The 24,349-nt window shown below is 41.8% G+C and overlaps 1 protein-coding gene across 1 annotated transcript in view; it reads left to right on the top strand.

Moving 5' to 3' along the window:
- NCEH1 (neutral cholesterol ester hydrolase 1) overlaps positions 1-18,209 on the top strand; it is a 57,045-nt gene extending 38,836 nt beyond the window's left edge. The window contains exons 3-5 of the mRNA XM_047730627.1: positions 1,253-1,322; positions 12,196-12,367; positions 14,497-18,209. Coding sequence (XP_047586583.1) covers positions 1,253-1,322; positions 12,196-12,367; positions 14,497-15,114 — 860 coding nt within the window. The 3' untranslated portion in view covers positions 15,115-18,209. The remainder of the gene's footprint in view (positions 1-1,252; positions 1,323-12,195; positions 12,368-14,496) is intronic.
- Positions 18,210-24,349: the final 6,140 nt, after the last annotated feature.

Here is a 24,349-nt window from a genome sequence, read left to right as displayed (position 1 = left end):
AGCTGAAATCAATCAAGTGACTGAGCCATCCATGCATCCCTTTTTCTGTCTTTTTATAAATAGCATTTTTTTTTAATGTGGCAAAGGCCAAAAAAGCTTAACTTTTTCTAGTAATCCCATTTCATATTCATTATTTATTTTTTTTAAAGATTTTATTTATTTATTTGACAGAGAGAAATCACAAGTAAGCAGAGAGGGAGGCAGAGAGAGAGGAGGAAGCAGGCTCCCTGCTAAGCAGAAAGCCCGATGTGGGGCTTGAACCCAGGACCTGGGATCATGACCTGAGCCGAAGGCAGCGGCTTTAACCCACTGAGCCACCCAGGCGCCCCCATTATTTATTCTTTTATTCGTGGTTTGGTTCATGTTTTCAACAGATGTTTCTGGAGTATGTAGGTTTGTCCAGGACTGAGGGGTTTCCTGGGGTTCAGGACTTCCAATATTCGAACAGTTATGTGCGAACCTGTATCTGTGGTTATCCTAGTGTGTGCTAGGGGATGAGGATACAGAAGTGAATAACAGAAATGATTGCATCTATAGTATTGGACATTTGCCAAGTACGACATTCCACTAGAGGCCAAGAAGTGTAAGTACCAGGAATCACATGGATTACAAATCCACCTGGCCTCATCTGCATGATTTTGACTGATCACTTCTGCCAGAGGAAGAGCTCTGGCTGGAGATGCTATGCACGTGGTTATGTAGTTATTACAATTGTATTTGTCACTGCATGTCTTTGGATCCTCTTTCTAAGAAATGCTAAGACTTCCCAAAATTCTAGTTTTTATGTGTTGGCTTAAACAGAATACGCTGTTCTTCAAATTGGAAGAATGCAATTGAATTGCAGCAAATGAAGGTATTAAAACAAAAATTTTGTGGTTCCAAGGAGAAAACTGTTTATTTGCTGTGATTTTTGGAAAGGTGTACACTGAAAGAGCTATAAAATTGGAATTAATTTGGTGTCTTTCATATAGTTTCTTATGAAATAAATGTCTAATTACTTAAAAACACATTCAAAGGTAATCTAATGTGGATTTCCTGTTATTTTATACCAATTACATTTTATCAGAAACCAGATTTTGTATTTGCTTCTGTATATGTAACCCTATGAGACATAGGTTCACATTTGCTTTTTATTATTTTTATTATGAATAACTTAAGTCCAAGTCTAAAGGCAATCCACAATGAGCAGAATTTAAAAATGGACATTATTAAATAAGTTGTTTAATACTGATTGTTCCTTTGTCTCTTTTAGAAATCCTGTATTATCATGAGCTCTGTACAACAATGGCTGAAGAATTGAATGCTGTCATTGTCTCCATTGAGTAAGTTAATAATCCTAATCATAGAGGGGCACCTGGTTGGCTCAGTGGGTTGAGTGTGCTGGGCATGGAACCTGCTTAAGATCTCTCTCCCTCTTACCCCACACCCGTCTACCGATTCCCCCCCTACCCCACCCCACCACTACCCGCCTATCCATGCTTACTCTCTCTCAAAAAGAAATACGGGTTGCCTGAGTGGTTCGGTCAGTTAAGCGTCTGTTTTGGCTCCTGTCATGATTTCAGGGTCCTGAGATGGAGTCCTGAGTCTGGCTCCTTGCTCAGTGGGGAGGCTGCTTCTCCCTCTGCCCCTCCCCCTGCTCATGCTCTCTCACTCTCTCATATAATGATTCTGATACAACTTGCAATTTATTTTTAAAAATTTTTTAATTTTTATTATTTTTTTTAAAGACTTTATTTATTTATTTGACAGAGAGAGATCACAAGTACGCAGAGATGCAGGCAGAGAGAAAGAGAGAAGGAAGCAGGATCCCTGCTGAGCAGAAAGCCCGATGCAGGGCTCGATCCCAGGACTCTGAGATCATGACCTGAGCCTAAGGCAGAGGCTTTAACCCACTGAGCCACCCAGGCGCCCCCAACTTGCAATTTCTTGAACTAGCTTTCTGACACCTTGAATTATCTTTTTATATTAGTTTTAAAAATTTCTGGAAAAGGAATTAACTGAAACAGAAAAATATGCAGTTATCTACAGCAACTAATTTTGTTTACTGCCTTTTAAAATTTAAAAACCGGGCACCTGGGTGGGGAGGGGCTCAGTCATTAAGTGTCTGCCTTCATCTGGGGTCGTGATCCCAGGGTCCTGTGATGGAGCCCCTCATCAGGCTCCCTGCTCTTCAGAAGGATCAGGCTCCCTGCTCAGTGGAAGCCTACTTCTCCCTCTCCCACTTCCCCTGCTTGTATTTCCTCTCTCACTGTCTCTCTTTCTCTCTGTCAAATAAATAAATTCTTTAAAAAATAAAAAAATTTTGGGGTGCCTGAGTGGCTCAGTGGGTTAAGCCTCTGCCTTCGGCTCAGGTCATGATCTCAGGGTCCTGGAATCGAGCCCTGCATCAGGCTCTGTTCAGCAGGGAGCCTGCTTCCTCCTCTCTCTGCCTGCCTCTCTACCTACTTGTGATCTCTCTCTCTCTCTCTGTCAAATAAATAAATAAAATCTAAAAATAAATAAATAAATAAAAAATAAAAAAATTTTGGGGCGCCTGGGTGGCTCAGTGGGTTAAGCCGCTGCCTTCGGCTCAGGTCATGATCTCGGGGTCCTGGGATCGAGTCCTGCATCGGGCTCTCTGCTCAGCAGGGAGCCTGCTTCCCTCTCTCTCTCTCTCTCTCTCTGCCTGCCTCTCCGTCTACTTGTGATCTCTCTCTGTCAAATAAATAAATAAAAAAAAAAATCTTAAAAAAAAAAAATAAAAAAAATAAAAAAATTTTAAAAATAAGTAAAATTTAAAAACCAATCCAGAGTTAGAAAAGTCATTCCCCTAGAGTTCCATTCTGTAACTCAGACCTTGTAAATAGAGTGTGTTCAACAAATCTCAGTCATCATTACTAATGGTATTAAGAAGAATATGAGTAAGAATTACTACAGTGGTGGTGATGTCAAAAATACAAAATCCTGCTGCCTCTTCCGTGGCAGGCATTGTGTGGATGCTGGTACAATACATTGTCTCTCCTCCTTCATATCCTAATCCAAATATCATCTTCCTGTTTCATTTTTCTTCAAAACTGTCTTCAACCTCTGACAGACCATATATTCGACTTATTACGTATTTATTGTACTGGGTTGAAATAGACAAAGTAAGTTCCACAGAAACAGAAATTTTCGGGATTTTGGCCTGTTTTGTTCATTGTTAATCACTGGCACCTGGGAACATCCCTGGCAGATAGTGAGCGTTCAACCAGTATTTATGGAACGAATGAATAGGAATCTTTCTTAATTCTCATATCAACCTTTCAAGATAAATGTTTTGATATTTTTCTCTTAGAGGAGGAAATGAGGTCACAAAGCTAGCCAGTTATATAACTAGAGTGAGGCATTAAGCCCACGTCCTGAGGCCCCTATACTTTTTTGACCCAGTGTCCAGCCAGTACTGAAGGATGCTGATAATGCCAAGTATCCACGCTCGAGCTTAACCGGCTCTCCTCTTCCCACTGCATCCTCTCTGCCCGCTGTTCTGCTCATGGCTCATCCTGTCTGTGCCCCTGCTTCAGACTGGAGATGTAAGGGAATCCTTTCTTCTGCAGTTTCTCGGAAGGGCTGGTCTCCCAAGTCATCTGGGCAGCGGTATTGAACAAAAGACTTAGAGTCACACAGAGCAGGGCTGCAGCAGCCTCCTGAGCAGATTTGCCTCCCAGACAGCTCTGGACAGCTCCTGGCCGGCCCTGGCCTCTCCGCCGGCCTCCCAGATCACCAAAGGGCCCGCGGCGCAGTTTTGTAATGCAGGAAACTTCAACCGGAAGGCCGGCATCTAGACTGGGCAGCCGGCCAGGACAGCAGGGTCTGCTGAAGTAGCTGGGCCCCATTGTGGAGCAAGGTCCCACAGCTCAGAGCTGCGGAACCAGCCTCCGAGACCTTCCAGTTGTTTCCTGCGTGGTTCTGGCTTCTCACAGGCCTGAGGACAGGAAGGACACTGTGCCGGCTTTACTTGGCACCTTGGGGAGTCTCCATACGGGCCTTACCATCCCGGGCTTCAATGTAAGCAGTGGGCAGCATTTCTAAATTCTTCCTGTATGCCTGTCTCCACCTTGAGCATCTGTCTCAAGTAAAATAGGTGTTAAGACTAGACTTCTCACACAACATGTAAGGATGGATAGGATGATTTTAAGAAGATTTCTTTTAAATATGGAAGGGACTGCTTTCGTCTTAACTTTCCATTCTGCCCCATCTCTGTGGTGTGGTACCCCTAAGTTTATCACTGGGACATATCACCGTGGTAGGCAAGTACCATTTCCCAAGACCGCCTGACCTCAGCCACATCATTTAATGTCACGTGCTAACTGGACTGAGGAGTCTGCCCTGTGTGTCTAGAATGTGAGCTATTGGGAAGAGGAATCCTGTCTTCTGTCCTCCAGTTCCCATCACCCAATACAAGACTTAGAAGAAGTATGCTAAGTAAACATACTTTGAGTTAGGTTAAGGACTGCCGAGAACTGTCATGAGAGTCAGTCTGGACAGTTGAGCTAAAAGGGATTCAGATACGCTAAAGCACTAGACAGTTTGGGAGGATTAGTACTCTAGCCCATAGAACTGGATGGTCCAACTGACAAATTTATTTATCAACATGTGTGTAGAGCTCACAGCACTCATCTTTGCAGAAATCAAGAGCTAAGGTGGTTAGAATCCAGGCAAGTGGAGGGGGAGAGGAACCATGAAAGACTGTGAACACTGAGAAACAAACTGAGGGTTTTGGAGGCGCAGGGGGTGTGGGGGTTGGTAAGCCTCGGGATGGGTATTAAGAAGGGCACGGATTGCATGGAGTACTGGGTATGGTGCATAAACAGTGAATCTTGGAACACTGAAAAAATTAAATTAAATTAAAAAAAAAAAAAAAAAGAATCCAGGCTAGCTAGCCCATGAAGAGCCACATAACCCGTGCTATAGTTGAGGCAGAGCCAACATCATGGGATCCTGTTTCTCTTGGAAAGTATACTCAGAGGTCTAACTTGGGAACATTACTGCTTGTCTCTTTCCCCTTTCATTTATTCCAGAAATATTTATTGAATTTCTGTTATGTGCCGGTTACTATGTTACATTCTGCTGACATCACAGCATGAGACAGACCTAATTCCTGCCCTCATGGAGCTTACAGTCTAGATGAGAAAATAAACAATGAACAAGTAATGCTAAATTGTGATAAGTGAGGTGAAGTAGAAGGCTACGTAGTACAGAGGCATCAAATAGGTAAGAGCTTACCTAGTTTGAAGGGTCAGAAAATTCATGTCTTAAAGAAAGTGGTGTTTGCATCGAGCTCCTAAGAATGAGCAGAATCTAGTTAGACAAAATGGGTTGGTCATGGGAGTCCAGTGAGTGTAATGAAAGCGCTTGGAGGAAGGGGAGAAAGCAGAGAGCACTAAGGGAACGAAACATGAGAGAAGATAGTTGAAGAAGTTTCTGGTGATAACTAAGGAAAATAGGAAAGAGACGGAGATAATCTTGAGGCTCTTAGGAGGATGATAGACCCTTGGTTCTCCTGGAATCCTACCTTCTAGCAGGGAGCTGTGTGGAGATAATTGTTCCTTATCCATGAGGCCCACAGCAGTGGGTGGTGGTGGCTTGGCTTAGCTTCCTATAGGATATGGCCCTGGGGAGGGTTATGGCCTGAGGAAGCTGGTAGGCAAGGGCTGGAGTCAGCCCCAGTAATGGAATCACTCCCACGCAGCCAGTACCAGGAGCTGGCACGCCTCCATCCTTGTTGCTGGCTCACGCACAGTTCTGGGGACAGACCCAGCAACTAAGGTTGACAAAGGTCTCAAGTTCTCAAACTAGGCCATGCTCTGCTCAGTTGCTTTTATGACACCATGCTGTTTTTAAGTATTAATTGCCCAACAAGTATTTGTTAAGTAAATGCAAAAGTTCATCTAATGTTCCCTAAAATACATGGACGTGTCCTCATTTATATAATCTAAGAAGGCTCTATTTTGTATCCACAAACCTATTTTCATAAATTTTAATGCAGTTTAGCTGTAACATTGCACCCTTTTACATGTGGCTTATATAATAAGACACAGTCCTGGAACCATAAGACATAATAGGAAAAGAAGATTTCTTTTTTTTTTTTTTTAAGATAAAATGCAAGATAGCAAAGTAGGCATGTTGGATTTTATTAAATTCTATTTAATAGATCTACTTAATTCTATAATTAAGTTCTACAAGGCATTTACATTGCTTTTTAGGGTATGGAAAATGTGTTTTGCTTTTAATTAAATCCTTACTACACTCAAACTCTCTATTTTATGTAGATGGAGATCTAGTCCCATTCTACCAAATGTCAGGTGGTCTTGTGCACAGAGCCCTTAAAACTTTACAGAGCCGTAAAGAATGTTGCTAAAGTAGATGGAAGAGAAGCTGAAGAACTTTCCTGCATTTGCTGCTAACATAGTTATAGGCAATGGGATTTTTAGGTTTCTGATTTTTTTATTTATTTTTTATTTTTTTAAAGATTTTATTTATTTGACAGAGAGAGACACATCAAGAGAGGGAACACAAGCAGGGGGGGTAGGAGAGGGGGAAGCAGGCTTCCTGCTGAGCAGGGACCCCAGCGTGGGGGCTCGATCCCAAGACCCTGGGATCATACCTGAGCAGAAGGCAGAAGCTCAAGGACTGAGCCACCCAGATGCCCCTCTTCTGTTGGTTTTAATTCACAAAATTAGATGAGTGCAAACTGACAAATTCACAGAGCTTTTAGCAGGCCCAACACAACACGCATTTCAGCAAACAGTTGTAGGAATAAGGTCCCCAGAAAAACACAGAGTGAATGGTGACCCAGCTGTGACTTTCTCTCCGTGCCTTTTCCTGCTCTTCTTCTGAGTCCTGAGCTGAGAAATCTTTGTGCATCCCTCCTACCTGGGCAGCCCTGGAAGGTGGGCAGACCAAATTCCTAAGCATCCTCCCCCAGTAAGGAAAGATTTGCTGAAAACTTAGAGCCAACTAAAGCAAATCTAAAGGCCCACATCACAAATAATTTAAAACTAGAGAAAGCTAGTGTTGTGCTTCTTTTAAGAAGTAGCTTGTTTTATTTTCTTCCCTGTCATCGACTAATGAATCTCTCCTTTTTACACATATTCAGCTAATGTCTTCCCAGCTCTGTTTTCTAGTAATATGAAAAATCCATTGGCCTCTCTCCTGTGGTTTGGGTCTTCAAGAATTTCAGGGGAGCGGTGGGTGGGAGGACAAGGGGGACAGTTAGAGCTTTTACAAAAAGTCTGTGTTGCAGCTTCAGAGAGCACCTGTGACTGCGAAATACAGTGAGGGTGTGCAGCTCAGTCCCACCCACCCCTGAGCTCCGGGAAGCTATGTTTAGCTCCTGAAGTCACACAAAGAAAGGAGGCTAGGAGGAGGAGGCAGCAAGCCTCCTTGGGCTTCCAGACCCACTGGAGAGTGCTCTGACTCTGGGTCTACCCTTGACGTTAAAGACAAGATTTGCATCTGAATGGGAGGAGGCTGTTTAGATCCACACCTAGAGTCGGGGAGATCCCCGCTGTGTACTAGAGAAGTCTCCCAAAGTCTTCAACCGTGCTCCGAGAATTACTTCATTTACACCGATCCCAGTGAATCGCAGTTGTAGACTCAGTCACTCCTAGGATTTTGGCAAAGCACCTTGACCTCTGTCCTTTCTCTTGAATGCCCTTCTTACCCAATGGGCTAAGCCTTCACTAATCTCACCTCTCCTTTGCTGAATGACTACAGTCAAACTCTAGTATGTGGACTTTTCCTCCACTAGTAGAGGAAATAGAGGTGTCCTCGATGTCAGAGAGACTGTCAGAGATGTCAGAGAGATTTCAGAGACTACTGTCAGAGAGAATTTGAGGGCTCCAAGGAAGGAGAGTGACTTTTCCTGGGCTCTCCAAAGGTTTCATGGAAGAAGCGGCACTTGAGATGAGACTTACACGACAGGCACTTTGGATGAAGACTTCCTGGGGAAGGGCACAGAAGATGGAGAGACCGAAGCACTGGGAATGGGAACAGAGAAATGTGTTCAGAGAACAGTGGCAGTTTGGCTGGACTCAGTGATATTTCCAAATCTTGACTGTGCCTTAGAATTATTGGAATTTCCCTTCAAATACAGATATGCAAGGCTCCACCCCAATTGGAATGTTCCGTAGAGGGGCTCAAACCTCTCTGTGTTTTTGTAAAGCTCCCAAGATTATCCTGAGGTGCACACAGAGTTGAGAAACTCGGAGCTATGCATAGAATGCAAGTAGAGTTCCTGGGGATATGCCCGGAGAGTGGGTGGGTTAGGAACAATTTCTTTTTTTATGTTTCTAAAGCCATATGGCTTATTACTTTTCTCACCACAGAAAGTGCTCTGTGACATATTTTATATGTAAAAGGTATAAAATTTTGTGTGGAAGGAAGAAAAGTATGTTATTAAAGATGTACCATGTTCCAGGCACCGTGACAGTAGGTGGTTTGTTTGAGAATATTGCAAAACCATGGAAATCATGAGACATGCTCCGGGATGTCAGAAATCTGTAGTTTTAAGAATTTCTTGGTTTGGTGAGGTAATGAGAAAGCACACGTACCCATGCACATTGACAAGGCTGTGAGTTTTGAAGAAGGAGAATATTTTGCAAGGCAGGGGTCACACGTGGGTTTGGAAGTCAGTGGTCAATTCACTACATAGCTTTGCCATGTACCAGCTGTCATAGACAAGTCACGCATCCTCTTTGAGCCTCACGTTCTCATTCTTTTTTTTTTTTAAGATTTTATTTAGTTATTACACACAGAGAGACAGCGAGAGAGGGGGGACACAAGCTCAAGGGAGCTGGAGAGGGAGAAGACTCCCCGCTGAGTGGAGTGCTCCATATGGGGCTCCATCCCAGGATGCTGGGATCAAGACAGGAGCAGAAGGCAGAGGCTTAACAACTGAGCCATCCAGGCACCCCTCACATTCTCATTCTTAAACCCAGAGGTTTGCCCTGCCATTTGAGCGAAACACACCTGCAGAGTACTTGGCCGGGTGCCTCACCTAGCAGGAGTTAGATAATTTTTATAGAGAGTATGCGTTTATTAAATTGATTAAGCATCATTCCCAAGTTCACAACCAAATTTTGCTAGAAGGAGGCGTGGTCCATAACAGATAGGCAGAAGCCCACTCTGCAGAATCATCTGTCCCCGCAGTGAGTTGGGCAAATTAAGACCATATTTGCCACAAATTCATCAGGTGCTTTAACTCAAGATCTATCATTTTGAAATTTTAAAAAGTCAGAATCCTCTTTTCATACTTTGCAGGAATGTATCTTTAAACAGAAGGATCAGGTAAATAGATATATACTTGCTTTCTTTGGCTCTGGCACTCATTAATTTTCTCCTGACTCCAAGTTTTCTGTGTCTACAAAAATATTAGAGCACTTTTGCTCTACTTCTCAGGTCCATTTCAAGTTACTTTGAAGGCTTATCTTACACTAGGTGACTTCAGAAGTATATAGTTTCACTCTATTTTCCAATCTATGAAAATTGTGTCCCTTATTGAATAAAACTAGAGAAAGTTTCCAGCTCAAATAAAGATAGGAGGGACTAGGAGACAAAGGTTTAAGAGTACCAGGAAGACTCTATTATGACCTGTTTGTCTTTCATTTACTTTGTTATCTGAGCCAATTATTAATAGGCTGGTAAGATTGAGGCAATAGCAAGATTGAGGCAATAGCCAAGGTTTTTTTTTAAGAGTACAGATTTACCTTGATTCAAAGTCACTAAGACCTTTTGGGTAAAAACACCTGAAGGTTCAATTCGTGTGTGTGTACTGGTAGAATATGTTCTGACATCCTGGCTACCTGGAAAACAGTTTATCGTGATATATGGAATCTTGCTGAGACAGAATAGCCTTTATTGTCACAACTTGAGTCATGAAGTGCATTTGTTTTTATTTCATTGAAAGAATTAAGAATCCAGCCTGGAGGCGCCTGGGTGACTTAGCCGGTTAAACGTCTGCCTCCAGCCCAAGTCATCATCCCTGGGTTCTGGGTCAGGCTCCCTGTAGAGGGCGTCCCTGAAGGGAGCCTACTTCTCTTTCCTCTCCGACCGCCTGCTTTTTCACTTTCTCTCTCACTATCTCTGTCGCTATCTCTCAAATAAATAGATAAAATCTTAAAAAAAAAAAAAAGAATTCAGCTTGGTAAAACTGAAGTTCAAATTTTGAGATCTTGTGCTAGAATTGGGGGTAAATGGAATCATGTGAGATGGCGCCATCTAGTGGACAAAATGTTGTACTCCTACTCCTTTCATTAACCAATAGTAGTAGTACATACAGCAGCTGCCCTAGGACACAACGGAATTCAAAGGGAGAAAAACCATTTAGGATGATTAATTGATCCAAAGATGGAAAAATAAAAAAGTCAGAAAAATCAGTTTGTCGTTATAAGGCAACCACTAGGGGAATTTTTTTTTTATCGTATTTAGAATTTTCAAAATGCTGTCATTCTTGAGTAACCAGATCAATGTTTACTAGTTATTGTAGTATTTCACAAATATTTGTCCACTTGATTGTATCTGTACTGAATGTCAAAATGTTTAATTAAATAGCTGGATTCTAGATGGGGGAAAATTAGTTTCTGAGAATAAGTATGTTAGTTATAAAATGGTAATTACAAGACCTGAGTTCTTAATATCGTTAATTAAGTAATTGGTTTCTATCCCACCTTGTTTTTATCTGTGTTTGACTTATTTTACAAATAATGTAACTTGCAGGTGCCTCAGTTTCTTTTGTCTGCAAAAGGAAGGTACATGAGTATTGAAAAAGGTTTTACTGGATGGATGGTTATGTGCCTGGCACATTGATGGATACTAGGAACACAGGGATGAATAAAACAAAGAACACATTGTTTAGAGGAAGTCCATAAAGAAATCATTTTTTGATGAGGCAGAAAGAACAGTAATATACCCCAGCACATAGAAGTATCAAGGAGTGGTACCCACCTCAGCCCCAGAAGCGAGTAGAGTTTTAGTCCAGAAACTCTACCTGGAGGAGTCCAAACCCTTGGGTAAGGCTTAAAGGATGAGTGAGAATTAATAAGGAAAGAAGGAGATTGAGAGAGGATCCTCCAGGTCGAGGTTATCAGCAAATATGGATTTGTAAGATGATATTATGGGTAGGGCATTTGACAAAACTGGGTTCTTTGGAACTGTTAAGAGCATAGGAATCCTACAAAGTATACAGAGTAGGATCCCAAAGGAACTCTGATATTACAAAGTGGAGTGATAGAAGAAGCCTCAGAAGTGTCCCAGAGGGCTTGTCTTCTGTCTTGCAGACTTGGCTTCCTCTTTGCTGGTTGGCAACTAGCTTTTCAGTTCCGGCCTCCTAGGGAGTGAATTCATTGCCTGGGTTTAATGTACTCTTCACTGGAGTACAGTTTTACTATATTTCTTAAGTCAATCATAAAGGATACCACATGGAGGCATTAAACATGAGGTTAATGAAATGGTTAATGTTGCCAGGTTACCTTCTAACTCACTGGTGTTGTAAATTGGAACACTGACTTCCAGAAATAAAATTTCAGAATCGATTGTGGTTCTACCCATATCTTAATAACACCCACCTTCAACTTTGAAGTTTTGTTTTTCCATTGGTGGTGACCTAGGTGTTTGTTTTGTTTGGAGGCTGATAATAAAAATATAAATAAAAAGGAGAGGGAGAGGACTACTGCTAATACAAAATCATTACATTCTTAAACTAGGTATTTGATTTGCAAGAAAATAAATGGTTCAGCATGCCTGGGGGCTCAGTCGGTTAAGAATCTGTCTTCAGCTCAGGTCATGATCCCAGAGTCCTGGGATCGAGTCCCACATTGAGTTCCTTGCTCAGCAGCAAGCCTGCTTCTCCCTCTGCCTCTGTCCCCCCACCCCTACTTGTGCGCGTGCTCTCTCTCTCTGACAAAAAATAAAATCTTAAAAAAAGAAAAGAAAGTGAATGGTTTATTTTTATATTTATTTATTTTTTTAAAGTAAGCTTTGTGCCCAATGTGGGACTCAAACTCCTGAGATCAAGAATCACATGCTCTACTGACTGAGCCAGCCAGGTACCCCTTTAGATGTATTTTAATGCCTCACTTGTTTATTTCTGTGTCCAAAGGACCAGTTTCCCCTTAAACTTCAAATGGCCTAGAAAGACTTAGTAAAGTCCTTAAATGAATACAACTTTTGTCTCCACAGATACAGACTAGTTCCAAAGGTTTATTTTCCTGCACAAATTCATGATGTTGTGCATGCCACGAAGTATTTCCTGCAGCCAGAAGTCTTACACAAGTATTCGGTTGACCCAGACAGAATTGGCATCTCTGGTGACAGTGCTGGTGGGAATTTGGCCGCTGCTGTGGGCCAACAGGTAACAGCCCTGTGGTGCTGGTGGTTGGGAGGGCACTGGCTCACCTGCGGATGGACAGATTCTCCACCATGTATGGCCAAGGTGGAGCAGGTGGGCTGGTCAGTAGTGGGTCACGTTATTCAGATGACTGCACTTGGAGAACACACAGATCTTTCTGAAGTAGAAAGAGAGGTCAGTGACAAAAGTGTCATCTCTCAGTCCTCAGAAAGGCCCCGAATACGATCATTATGAAAGAAGGGCTGATGTTTTATAGGGCTCTCTTGCCGCTCTGGGCTATTCATGGAAAACAAGTATCCCCAGCTTCTTGTCTATGTCAGAGTTGCAAAATGGGGGTCTGTGTGCTTAAATTCCAATTGCTGAGATGGCTTCCTTAGAACTTGGAGTCAAATTGAAAAGTTAAAAAGCGTTTCCCAAAGTTTGTTGGTTTGTTTGTTTTTTTTTTTTAAATATAAAAGAAAAAAATGAAAATGGGTCAGCCACTTCAAATGTTATCTTACAAGATCATTGAGCTTACTTGGTTAAATTCTTTGAAAACTACCTAGCTCTAAGAGCACCCAGAATTTGGGGCAGCTGTGTAAGTTCAAAGATAAGTACATTTTCTTCCTCTGATGGATTAAATAAGTTTAGAACAGCAGCTCTGTCTTCTCTCCTCCAAATTTCTTTTGGTATCTCAGATAGCATCTGCCTTTTTATCTGTGACGTACCTCGGTTTCTTCTCCTTTGCTGCATGTGAAGAAATTTGTTCTCTGGCATTGGCACGTTTGCTATACCTGTGTCAAATGTGGTAAGAAGAAAGTTCTAGTCCATGAGGAGAGCCTCATGGGCTTTACAATGAGACAGAACTGGGATGGAATCCAGTCCCCCTGCTTTGAGAGCTACAGGGCTTTGGGCAAGCACCTTAACATCTCTAAGCCTCAGGAAAATGAGGATAATGTCATGTGATTGCAAGGCTGTTGCCAGAATTTAGTGAAATGATGTATATACATTCCTGGCACATATTAATAGTACTATTAACCAATCATTTCCTTTTGCTTTGACAGAACAGTTTCATCTTCCCTGGGGATGGGGTTCTAAACTCCTACGTAAAACAAAATTGTATGGCTAAAGTGACCTTGAAGATTGTTTAGTTGCAATAAAACACAGTGTCCTAGTTAGCTGCCTTTCAGAGAGAAAAAAAAGAAAAGAAAAAGAAAGAAAGAAGGAAAGGAAGAAAGAAAGATAGAAACCAGAAAAAAAAAGTCTTTAAAAAATATATGAATAAGGACTGAGAGGGGAGGATAATGTGTGGAAACAGTTCAAGATACTTGTTGAATAAATAAATCAAATAATAATAATTTATAAATAATAAATAAAAATAAATAAAATTTTTGACAGACTCAAAAAAAGAGAAAAAATGAATATATATCATTTTAGATACTAAAACTCTGTCTAAAATGAAGCAGTATGTTTGCATTTTGCGGGGGCATGGGGGAATTGAGATCTGCTGAGGTAGGGGATGCATTCACGTTCCCATTTCAACCTCAACTCTGGGGCGCACGCTCATTAAGGAGACTGGAGGGCACGTTGCCAGCAACATTTAAATTCTCTCACCCAGCATGAACACTAACTGCTCATCGGAGGAGATATCCTAAGGTCCTACTCCAACACTTTGGAGTCTCATCATCTGTTCCTTTAGCTTTTCCTCCCTTCTCCTCTGGAAGGGTCAGCTAGTTTGTTTCTCTCCAGGAAGCCACTGCCTTTTTTGGGCCTTGCAGAGCATAGTGAACTAAATAAGGTTCATAGGTTATCCATCCGTCGTATCCAGCAGAGTGTGCTACTGCCAAAGAATGGAGACAAGTGAAGTGTGCGTGGGGGTTTAAAGACCTAAGAGATGGTGTACATTTGAAGGGTTCATTCAAACATCATACCTTTCTCAGTAAATATCCAGCAGCTTGATTGGGGCAGTGGTGGTGGTGGTGGTGGGGAGTTTTATTTTTTAAACTACATTACTTAATCCCATGGCTGGTGGAAATTTCATACTTTTATCCTCTGCTTGGCTTAAAGTAAGGCATCAAGCTACTATGTAAGGTGTGGTTTCTATAAAAGGAGCCATGCCAAAAGAAATAATGTGTTTGCTTCCTCCTCCCCAGTTTTCTCAAGATGCCAACCTCAAAGACAAGCTCAAGGTGCAAGCTTTAGTTTACCCAGTCCTACAAGCTTTAGATTTCAACACACCATCTTACCAGCAAAATGTGAACATGCCGATCCTGCCCCGTTATGTCATGGTGAAGTACTGGGTAGACTACTTCCAAGGCAACCATGACTTTGTCCAGGCAATGATAGTCAACAACCACACTTCCCTTGATGTGGAAGAGGCTGTTGCCCTCAGGGCCCGTCTAAACTGGACATCCCTCTTGCCGGCCTCCATCACAAAGGACTATAGGCCCGTCATGCAGACTACTGGCAACGCTAGGATTGTGCGGGAGATTCCTCAGCTGCTGGATGCCAGGGCAGCCCCTCTCATCGCCGAGCAGGAAGTCCTGCGGCACCTCCCAAAGACCTATATTCTGACATGTGAGTACGACGTCCTAAGAGACGATGGGATCATGTACGCCAAGCGTCTGGAGAGCGCAGGTGTGGAGGTGACCCTTGATCACTATGAGGATGGTTTCCATGGCTGCATGATTTTCACCAGCTGGCCCACCAACTTCTCAGTGGGAATCCGGACTAGGAATAGTTACATCAAGTGGCTGGATCAAAACCTGTGAACGAGTCACATTTTTAGAGTGCGCGAGCCCCTCTTGACCTCCTGCACTTGCTTCGGAAATTGATGCACTTTTTAGTTGACTGATTTCCCCCGGTGACTTGTGAGTGATATAATCTCTATTCCTTGCATACCCTGTGTGAATTTAATTTCTGGAAATGTGCTTAACTAATGTACATACAAAATGTCTGAGGCTGGTTCTCAAAGCGGGCCAGTCTCTCTGTTCTTGTTGTTTTAGCCAAACTACTACCAATACTCACGGCTGCAGAGAACAGGACAAGGAGCTGAAATAGCTTTGGGTTCTGTCTTCCTCAAGAAAAATCTTTCTAGAAGAAATTCTTCCAGCTGTGGATGACATAGTGACCTTTAATGACTAAAGAAAATGTGGGCTCTTCTTCAACTTGTTAGGGTCTACTTTAAGTTCAGAGCAGTGTTACCTGTGTGCACGTAAAGGTCAGTGCTGGGTACCAAGTGCCCTCTGTTCTTTACAGATAGATGGTTTTGTTTCCTATGGGAATTTCGGCAAAGGTGTTCTAGCAAGGACAAGTTTCTCAAATGCTTTTCTTCCTTTAGAGCGTTGATGTTATGGGATAGCTATCTCTAAGTCCAGTTGGATTAGAACAATACTTGAAAGTTACTTTCTACCACTATTATTAGAAAATATAGTCGCATGGACTGGAAATCTTGTACATTGCTACATTTTTTGGGTATGCTCTCTCCATTGGGGAGATCTTCTGGGAGCAAATTCATTTAGATTTAGGATAAATCTTCCAGTACAGAACAAGTAAAAACAGACAAACGAACCAACCTATTTATTTTCATAAGTAATACTTCTGACATAAATTACCAAAAGCAGTGTGTAATATATTTGGCATAGTCAGGAAAGAAGATACATTTAATATTGAAATTATGAAAAATATCTTCAGAGGGTCTAGTTTATTCTTGAAAACTCAATTTTTTTTACTTACATGGCTTTAAAATGGGGCTATTTTGGTATATATGATGTATTGTTTATTTTTTTAAGTTATTTAATGTTAATATATATAGCTAGACTTAAGATTTTTCAAAATAATGTCTATAATGAATATTAAAAATAATGATATTTTTAAAAAAACAAACTACCTTAGAATTATATCCACATGTAATTTTATGGAAAGAGGTAAAGTATCTATTAATACTACTACACATTAGGCTTAAATATTTTGATGCTTATATGCAATCACAAATTAGAATAATTAGAAACTATGACTACACCTGGTAAAGTCGTCTAAGTTTCTAGCTCAGTAACTTCAGTAAGACACACACTGCTCGTTTCTGCCCTCCTCTGTGGTCAGAGGAATACTAGATCATATTCTGCGGAGTGACACGTACATCGGCACCTGGTGCCTTCACCTCTTCTTATCTCCTTCCAGCCTGGTCTCGAAGTTACGATACCCCAAGCTCCACTTCGTGTAAAGCCTTCACTGCCAGTGGGAACATCTTTGGCATAGGAAGGGACTCCAATTCTGGGTTGAGTACTTCTGCCCTCCTTCCTGCCACTCTGACCACTGCCCCTCCACACACAGATCTGTGCCCCCCCACCCCTCCCCCATTCTTTGCAGGAGCTGCAGAGAGCAATGGGACAGCCTGGTTATGATATGCCTGTCCATCAGTGGAGAGGATGGAGAGGAAGTGAAAGCTTCTCGCTCATTTGAAAGGGAGGCACTAACCACTTCTGCATTGAAATCAGTGAAAATGTGCGCCCTTATTTTTCATTTATTGTATAAGCCAGTAGCATTTTACGTACAAAATGTGTGTGTGTGTTTGCCTGTGTGTATATAAAAAATAATCATGCAGATTAACATGCTAATGGACAGAGATAAGTCATTTACCATCTCTGGGCCTTTTTGCCTTCCCTCTAAAATCAGCACTTTGAATTACTTTGAGTTCATCTACGAGGTCTCTTCCAACTGTAAATTCCAAGCATTTTGTCAGTCTGACAAATCATATTGACTTCTCTAGTGTTTTGGGTTTTTGTTTTGTTTTCTGGGGGTTTTTTTGTAGGTTATTTTTTCGTATACATAGACACAAGTATCATTGAAGATTTTGTTTTTCTAAAAAAAACAAGATTTTGTTTCTTACTCTTTGACAGCTACTCTCCTCATTTAATACTATTGGGGTTTTTAAATACCATTTGAAGGGACCAATGTCTGGGCCTTACTTTGAGGTTATCAACCTCCAGACATCAAGGAAAATATACATGCAAAGAGTTTCTTAAAATGGCATGTTTTCCCCCAGAATTAGGAGCTAAATGCTATGGTAATTACAGACACCAAATGATTCTAGATCTTTAAAGGGTTTTCTTAGATGAACACAGAGTAAAAGAAAAAGGGCCAACCACTGTTTCAAATGAAACACTTGAGTTTCATTAAAGCTTTAATGTGTGTGAATAATTTGTCTAATGACTTGTTACTGGACCCTATCTCAGACCTTGCTTGAAGTTCTTTTTTGAAATTCTCCCTGGAATAATAACAGTTGGGAGTCAGGATACACAAAAACCAGTAGGTACAAGAGAGGTTAAACCAACCAGAAATCTGAGTGCTAAGAACTCCTTGGGGAAGCCTATAGAGTTTATGGTGAAGATATTTTAGTGTGGGGGTGAATTCTCTCTTTTTTTTAAAGTTTTCGTTCTTGTATTAAGAAGTTATGCTCTGCGGATTGATTTTATAGTATGATGGCTTTATTTTGTTTTCCTATTTTATGAAAAAAAAGTTGATAGTCTTTTTTAATATTTTTGTTTGTGAAATATGAACGTAAATATATGAAGAAAAAACCTTGAAGTGCTGCAAATATCGTGGAGTGTAAATTAGTCTTAACGTTTTATCGTTGATTTGTGAAGAATTTGAGACTATTGTATAATTATCTTGGTGGCTGTGATATTTTATGCATGACCTTTTAAACTTTGACTTCTTGCTCATTTCCCACTGCCAAGAGGAAGGCAGATTTTATGAAGGATTTTAGTAGCAAATCTATTTTGTAAGATGAAAATCCAGGGTGGAGGTAGGAAAGCCTGTATCTGTTTTGACTCAAGTTTAGAAATAAAATGGCTCCATCTGGGAATGTGCCTCTTTTACTTCTTCTCGTCTCTTTTTCTGGTTTCCATCTCTCCCTCTGTATCTCGGGTCCCTAGCCACAGCTCTGCCCAAATCTTCTGCCCACTGGAGTCCCGGAGCTGCCTTTCAGTCACGGAGGGGTTGGTCAGCGGCCTCCTTGATGACATTCATTTCATGTCTGGATGCAGTATGTGCTGCTCACGTTGGGGAAACCTGCCTCGGACTGGCTAGAATCTTTGCAAAAGTGAGGCAGGCCCTGAGACCATTTGGGGACTTTCAATCCACGGATTGGAAAGGGATGATCCTGCTGCAAATGAATTTGGATTTAAAGCAGTTCAGCCACGGAAGTATCAATAGTGCTAGAGGCAAGTTTTCAAATTGACCCTGACATTACAAGCAAATCTAATAATTCCACACTTGAGTTTATTATGCCGAGTTTATATCAGTGTTATAGGAATAACATTGAAGTTCAAAGTGAATTGTTCGTGTTGGTTCTGAACCAACATACCTGTTGTAAATTATGTTTTTTGGTCACATACCTGTGTGTAAATTATGTTTTTCCACTCAGTTGTAGTTTATTTCATCTTCTCCAACAGAATCTCTAGGGTAGAGCTCTACTTTGTTGGGAAGATCCACTAACAGTTCCAGCAATTCTCCTTCAGAGCATTGACGATGTACTCGTGTGTTTTAGTATTGTTTCTATTGTGAATGTCATTTTTTTATCTCCCTTTCTTTTAATAACATCTATTATTTTCCAATAGATCCTGTAGTTAAACATCTAGAAGATGTTGGTATCAGGACCAGCCTCCCCAGACCTCAAAGACTGGAGACATAGACACGATTTCTAGTAGGCGTGTATTATGGACTGGATAGCCCTGTCACTTTAGAACCAGCATCTTGTGTCATTAGACAGGCTGGTGACATCTTGTGTCTTGTGGGGCAGGCTCCTCCCCCAGATTTTCTCACAGCGGACCCACTGTTGATAGGAGGTTAAGGGCCCCACCTTTTGGACAGACTGTCTGTCCAAAGGAGACCCAGCCCTTCCAGTCACCAGGCTTACTTCAGCCCCTCTGACCGCCGTGGATGGCTGCTGTTTGCCATCTCACCTTTCTGTTTGCAATTCTCGGTATTTGGTTGTGTTTGTTTTCTGTTCTCCTCATGTTTAAATGTAAGCTCCATGAAGGCAGGGACTTTGTTTTGTGCATTCCTGTTTCCTCAGCATTTAGAACAGAGCACACAGTGGACTATCAAAACGTGTTGGTTTTGTTATTTTAAAGAGAAAGAGATTGGTGGGGAGAGGGGCAAAGGGAGAGGGAGAGAGAAAAATCCCAAGCAGGCTCCATGCCCAGCACAGAGCCCAATGTGGGGGTCAATCTCACAACCCTGAGATTATGACTTCAGCCAAAATCAAGAGTTGGACACTCAACAGACTGAGCTACCCAGGTGCCCCTCAAAATGTGTTTTTGAATAAATAAATCCTCACTGGGGAAAAAAAAAATGAGCTTATAAGAACTGGGTTATTATTTTTCATGTGTTTCTTCTAGAAGTAAATTAAGTTTATGTCAAATATAAAAAAACTACTTTAGATGGAAATGATATTAAATACTAAACATTTCCAAGAAAAAATTAAATAATTCAAAGTAATTACATACCTGTTTTTAACTACTAGATTTTAAAGCAAAAACAAATGTTTTTAAGTGAATGGATAATGATGGGGAGAACAAAAGCAAAAGAAATGTAGAGAATAATTAAATTTTCTTTGCAGTTCACTGACAAGTACTTCAAACAGTCAGGGTGACCTTCCTCCAGGACCTCAGTGGCCTCACTGTTAATACATTGCTAGAGGCAAAAGGCAACCTTAAACTGACATTAGCCTGACCTCCAGAATCCTGTAAGTCTTCCTCAACATATAAAAATCCTTTTGGAAACTTGCTTTATTGTTACCCTCCTCCCCCCAAATATACGTTAGCAATCATCTTCCTAACATATGGCCCACTGATATTCATCTGAAGGCTCTGAAGACCATGGTTTTACTAGACAGTAGTAAATGACCTTATCTTAAACAACAGCTAGCCCATCAAGGTCCTGAAAACCTTGCTTCCAAATTCCTTAGAGGCATACACCATCCTTAACCCCCTCCAACTTAAAAGTACCCGATTGGTCACCGGCCACAACCCCAGTGCAGCTCTTTCTGCCCACGGGTCCTGTCCCTGTGCCTTACTGAAACCACCTTCTTGTGCTAAAGACGTCCTCAGAATTCCTTCTTGACCATTCACTCCTGCACCCTGAATATTCTGTCCCATCTGATAAAGTGAAGTGATTTTTTTTCCCTCTTCCTTCTATAGCTCAAGTCCTTCCTGTATTTTTCTTAACAGATATTGGCCGAGGTTTTCACTATGTTAAATAAAACTCTCACAAAGTGCCCTAAAAGAATGATCTATACATGACTTATTTCACCAGGTGTTCCATGGAAGTCCATTTAAGAACCCGAGAAAGTTTAAACAGTTAAAGCAATTCTACCCCTTTTAGAAGGTTGTCTTCTTTCTGGTCTCATTATTTTTTAATAGGGAACCAAATTCTATGTTCTTTATTCCAGTTAAATTCATGCAATAAGGGCACTTGGCTGGCTCGGTTGGTCGAGAATGTGTCTCTTGATCTCAGAGTTGTGAGTTGGAGCCCCACACTGGGTGTAGAGATTACTAAAAAAAAAATTTTTTAACTTAAAAAAAAATCATACAATAAATAATATTTATTTGCTTGGCCACAGATTAAAATTATTTTAAGTCTTCTTCTGTAAGATAAAAGGCTTACCAAGCTAAGTAACTTCATATTATCCCCTGCCGACTTCATTTCCACCATTCTGTTAGAATGAAGTTCCCTGTCTTCTATACAAAGCCAATACATCAGTTTGCCTCCTTAATTGATTCATTGTGGTCTCATTCAAGGACATGTGAAAGTATCTCTCCTTTCTCCTTGACCTTTTACTCTTCCCTGAACTATTCACTCCTTCGTTTAGGTCTATAAAGAGAGTCAAATCTGTCCTGTCCAGAAGAAATTCTCTTTTGGTCCTTTATCTCCATTGTGTCTTCCTTCCGACCCAAACACAAAATAACTCATTTGGTTATTTATTGCTGAGTCATAAATTAGGCTGAGACTCGTAATTTAAAACACTAGCCATTTGTTACTGCACGATTCTGTGTTGACTAAGTTTAGCCCAGTGGCTCACCCGCCACCAGGCTAACTAGGGCTGTAGCAGACCCACCTGCTGACTAGGGCCATAGTCTGAGAGCGCTCTGCTAGGCTGGAACATCACGACGGGGCTCACTATGAGCCTGGCAGTTGTTGCTGGCCAGTAGCTGGGTAACTTGGTTCTCCAGCACATGGCCTTTCCTCCTGTATTGGAATTCTAGAAGCATGGCATGTGGATTCCATGATGGAGCATTCTGAGTGTGCAAAAGTGGGGAGGTTCGTACCTCTTAAGATCCAGTTTTGGAAGTTGCCCAGCATCATTTTACCATATCCCATTGGTCAAAGCAAATCACAGGATCAGCCCAGATTCAGGGGAGGAGAAACAGACACCACTGCTTCCTGCTTCCTGCTCACTGAAAGGAATGACAAAGAATTAAAGTCATCTTCGATGCACCACAATTCCTGCCTGGAGAGAATGTTCATTTCTGCAAATCATTGACAAGAACAAAACCCTCTGCTTACATTTATAGCACATCAGACGATGGGGAGTATTTTCCATAGATTACTTCTGGCCCCGTATGTTCTTGACCTTGTTTTTCCTCCACTACCCCTTGAACTTCTGGTGCAGTAGTTCCTATTTTAATACATCTGGCCCTGTACTTCAGCAGAGGGTGGGATATGGGGACTCCTGGAAGTTATTCCTCTACTCGGTAAGTCAGCAGTAGCTGAAGAAGCTGTGAATCACATAAATATATCCCACTAAACCCAAGGCCAATGCCCCACCAACTCAATTTTCCCCTTGACCAGACCCCCCAGAATGTCTGCAGCCATTCTAAGCATCCAGAGAATCTGTGATGGACAAACTGGGGTGGAGTCACTGATGCGAACAAGAGCAATTAAAAGGTATTTTAACATTCGTGTATTTTAAAAAGGCAATAATCTTGTGCACCTATGAGTGGGGTCCCTCTGGTTCCCTGAATGGAACCCATGCATGTGAGGAGCCCTAAGCTCAAGTTCTATGGTAAATCTGCCCCTGCACAAGATTCAGATTCATGCTTTCACCCTCGTTCTAAATGCCTCTCCTGGGCCATCTGATAACCCCACCGGTGCAGCAAGTCCCAAACTAAATATATGCGTTGCCTTCTCCCTCTGCATTGGTGTGGCCTTACCTAGGCCTTACCTTCTTTTACCAGGTCCTACTTCTGCTCTCTCTCTGCTCACCCAAGCTAGGACTGTGAGAGTTGTCTTTATCTTCTTAGTCCTTCAACTTTTTTCTTCAAGATTTTATTTATTTATTTTTGAGAGAGAACATGGGGGGAGGGGGGAAGGGGAAGAAGCAGGACTCCATCCCAGGACCCTGGGATCATGACCTGAGCCGAAGGCGAACGCTTAACCAACTGAGCCACTCAGGCGCCCCATAGTCCTCCAACTTTGTCAGTCATGGAGTCCAATCAATCCTACTTCCCAAATATTTCTAGATAAAATACTTACATATTTAATATTTATAAGAGATTTCAATAAAAATACAACAAATATGTATATCTCAAACATGCAAAACCCATTGCCTTCTTTCCAAGCCTGGACAGTCTGTTCTAGTTCCAAGTTTAAAGTCCTTCAGGCCGTTGGTTAGGTTCAAGGCATCAAATGTGACAAGCACAGTGCCCCCTCATGGCCCCACCCCTGCAGACTTGGGCAGCCATGCTTCTCCAAGTGTGGTCTGGGCACCCTTGGAGGCCTACAGAATCAAAACAATTCTGGTAATAATACTGTGATGTTATTTGCCTTCATCACTGTTTTCCTTTCATGAGTGGAGATTCCCAGCTGCTACTGGACATATGGACCAGTTTCAACAGGTAGGATGTTGGCTCGTATTAAGCCAGACATGAATCATTTTTGGAAAGATGTAAAACAATGCCACACTTCCACTCATTTGTGTTGGGTAAAATTTTGCATTTCATTTTCCATAAAATACAGCTTAAGCTTAACATGTAATTAATTCCTAATACCATAAACATCAATAAACAAAGTCCCTATGAACAAAAGCTCTTTGGGTCCTCCAAAATTTTAAAGAATGTCAGGTCCTGAGACCAAAACATTGGAGCTCCGCTATTGTACAATCTCATCGATTGGCAAGCCCTGTATGTTGTGCTAAGCGATAGACAGCTGACACTGAACTTATTATCATGGTTTGAAATACCCGCCCTGTGTCCTCTTCCTTCTGCCTTTCTTTGCCCTTTCCTCGTCTTCCTCTGCCAGCCTCCTCCAGGGTACCTCTCCTAACCTCTCCCTCCTCCGGTGGATTCAGGTATCGCTCCACTTCGGTCTTAACTGCAGGATTTTTTTTCTCCCCCAGTGCCCATGGTTCCTGGTCACATCACTTCTAAGAATGAAGAGGTAGACCAGACAGAGTGGTGGGGACCAAAACAAAGTTTACTGAGCGATAGCAAAAATGACAGTACAAAGCTCCCAAAGAGAGAGGGGACCCAAAAGGGTTGCCACCAGAGTTTCTAAGTCTAGGGGTTCTGACAAGCTTCTTGATAGGCTGTTTTAATCTGATTAGCCCTTGCTGTGTGTATCATCCAATCAGGTTTTTGTCATCTATCTATCACAGGGGAAAGGGTGGAGGCCTCTTTCCCCAGAGAAGCAAAATCCTTTCAAGGGTGGTTTCCTCTTGGGAAGGTTCTGCCTTCCTATTATCCTTCGTTAGTCTCACAGTGCACTGCACACTCGGCGCCAGGTAATTTTTAGTGGGTCTGACTCCCTTACAAGACTGTGGGATCCTTGATGTTGGCCCGAGTGAGCAGCACTTTTGTCACCCGGATGGCTGACACAGTCCTCTCACAGAAAAGGCGCTCAAGGAATCTTGGCTGAACAAATGTTCTCATGTTCTCATGTTCTCACAAAGTAAAATAGTGTTTTTCTTCCTAATGTATAAAATTATGCTTGATACTATTATAT

The sequence above is a fragment of the Lutra lutra genome, chromosome 1 (assembly GCF_902655055.1).
Source record: "Lutra lutra chromosome 1, mLutLut1.2, whole genome shotgun sequence".
NCBI lineage: Eukaryota > Metazoa > Chordata > Mammalia > Carnivora > Mustelidae > Lutra > Lutra lutra.
The sequence above is the reverse complement of the archived record's forward strand: the minus strand, read 5'-3'. Positions and strand labels throughout refer to the sequence as shown.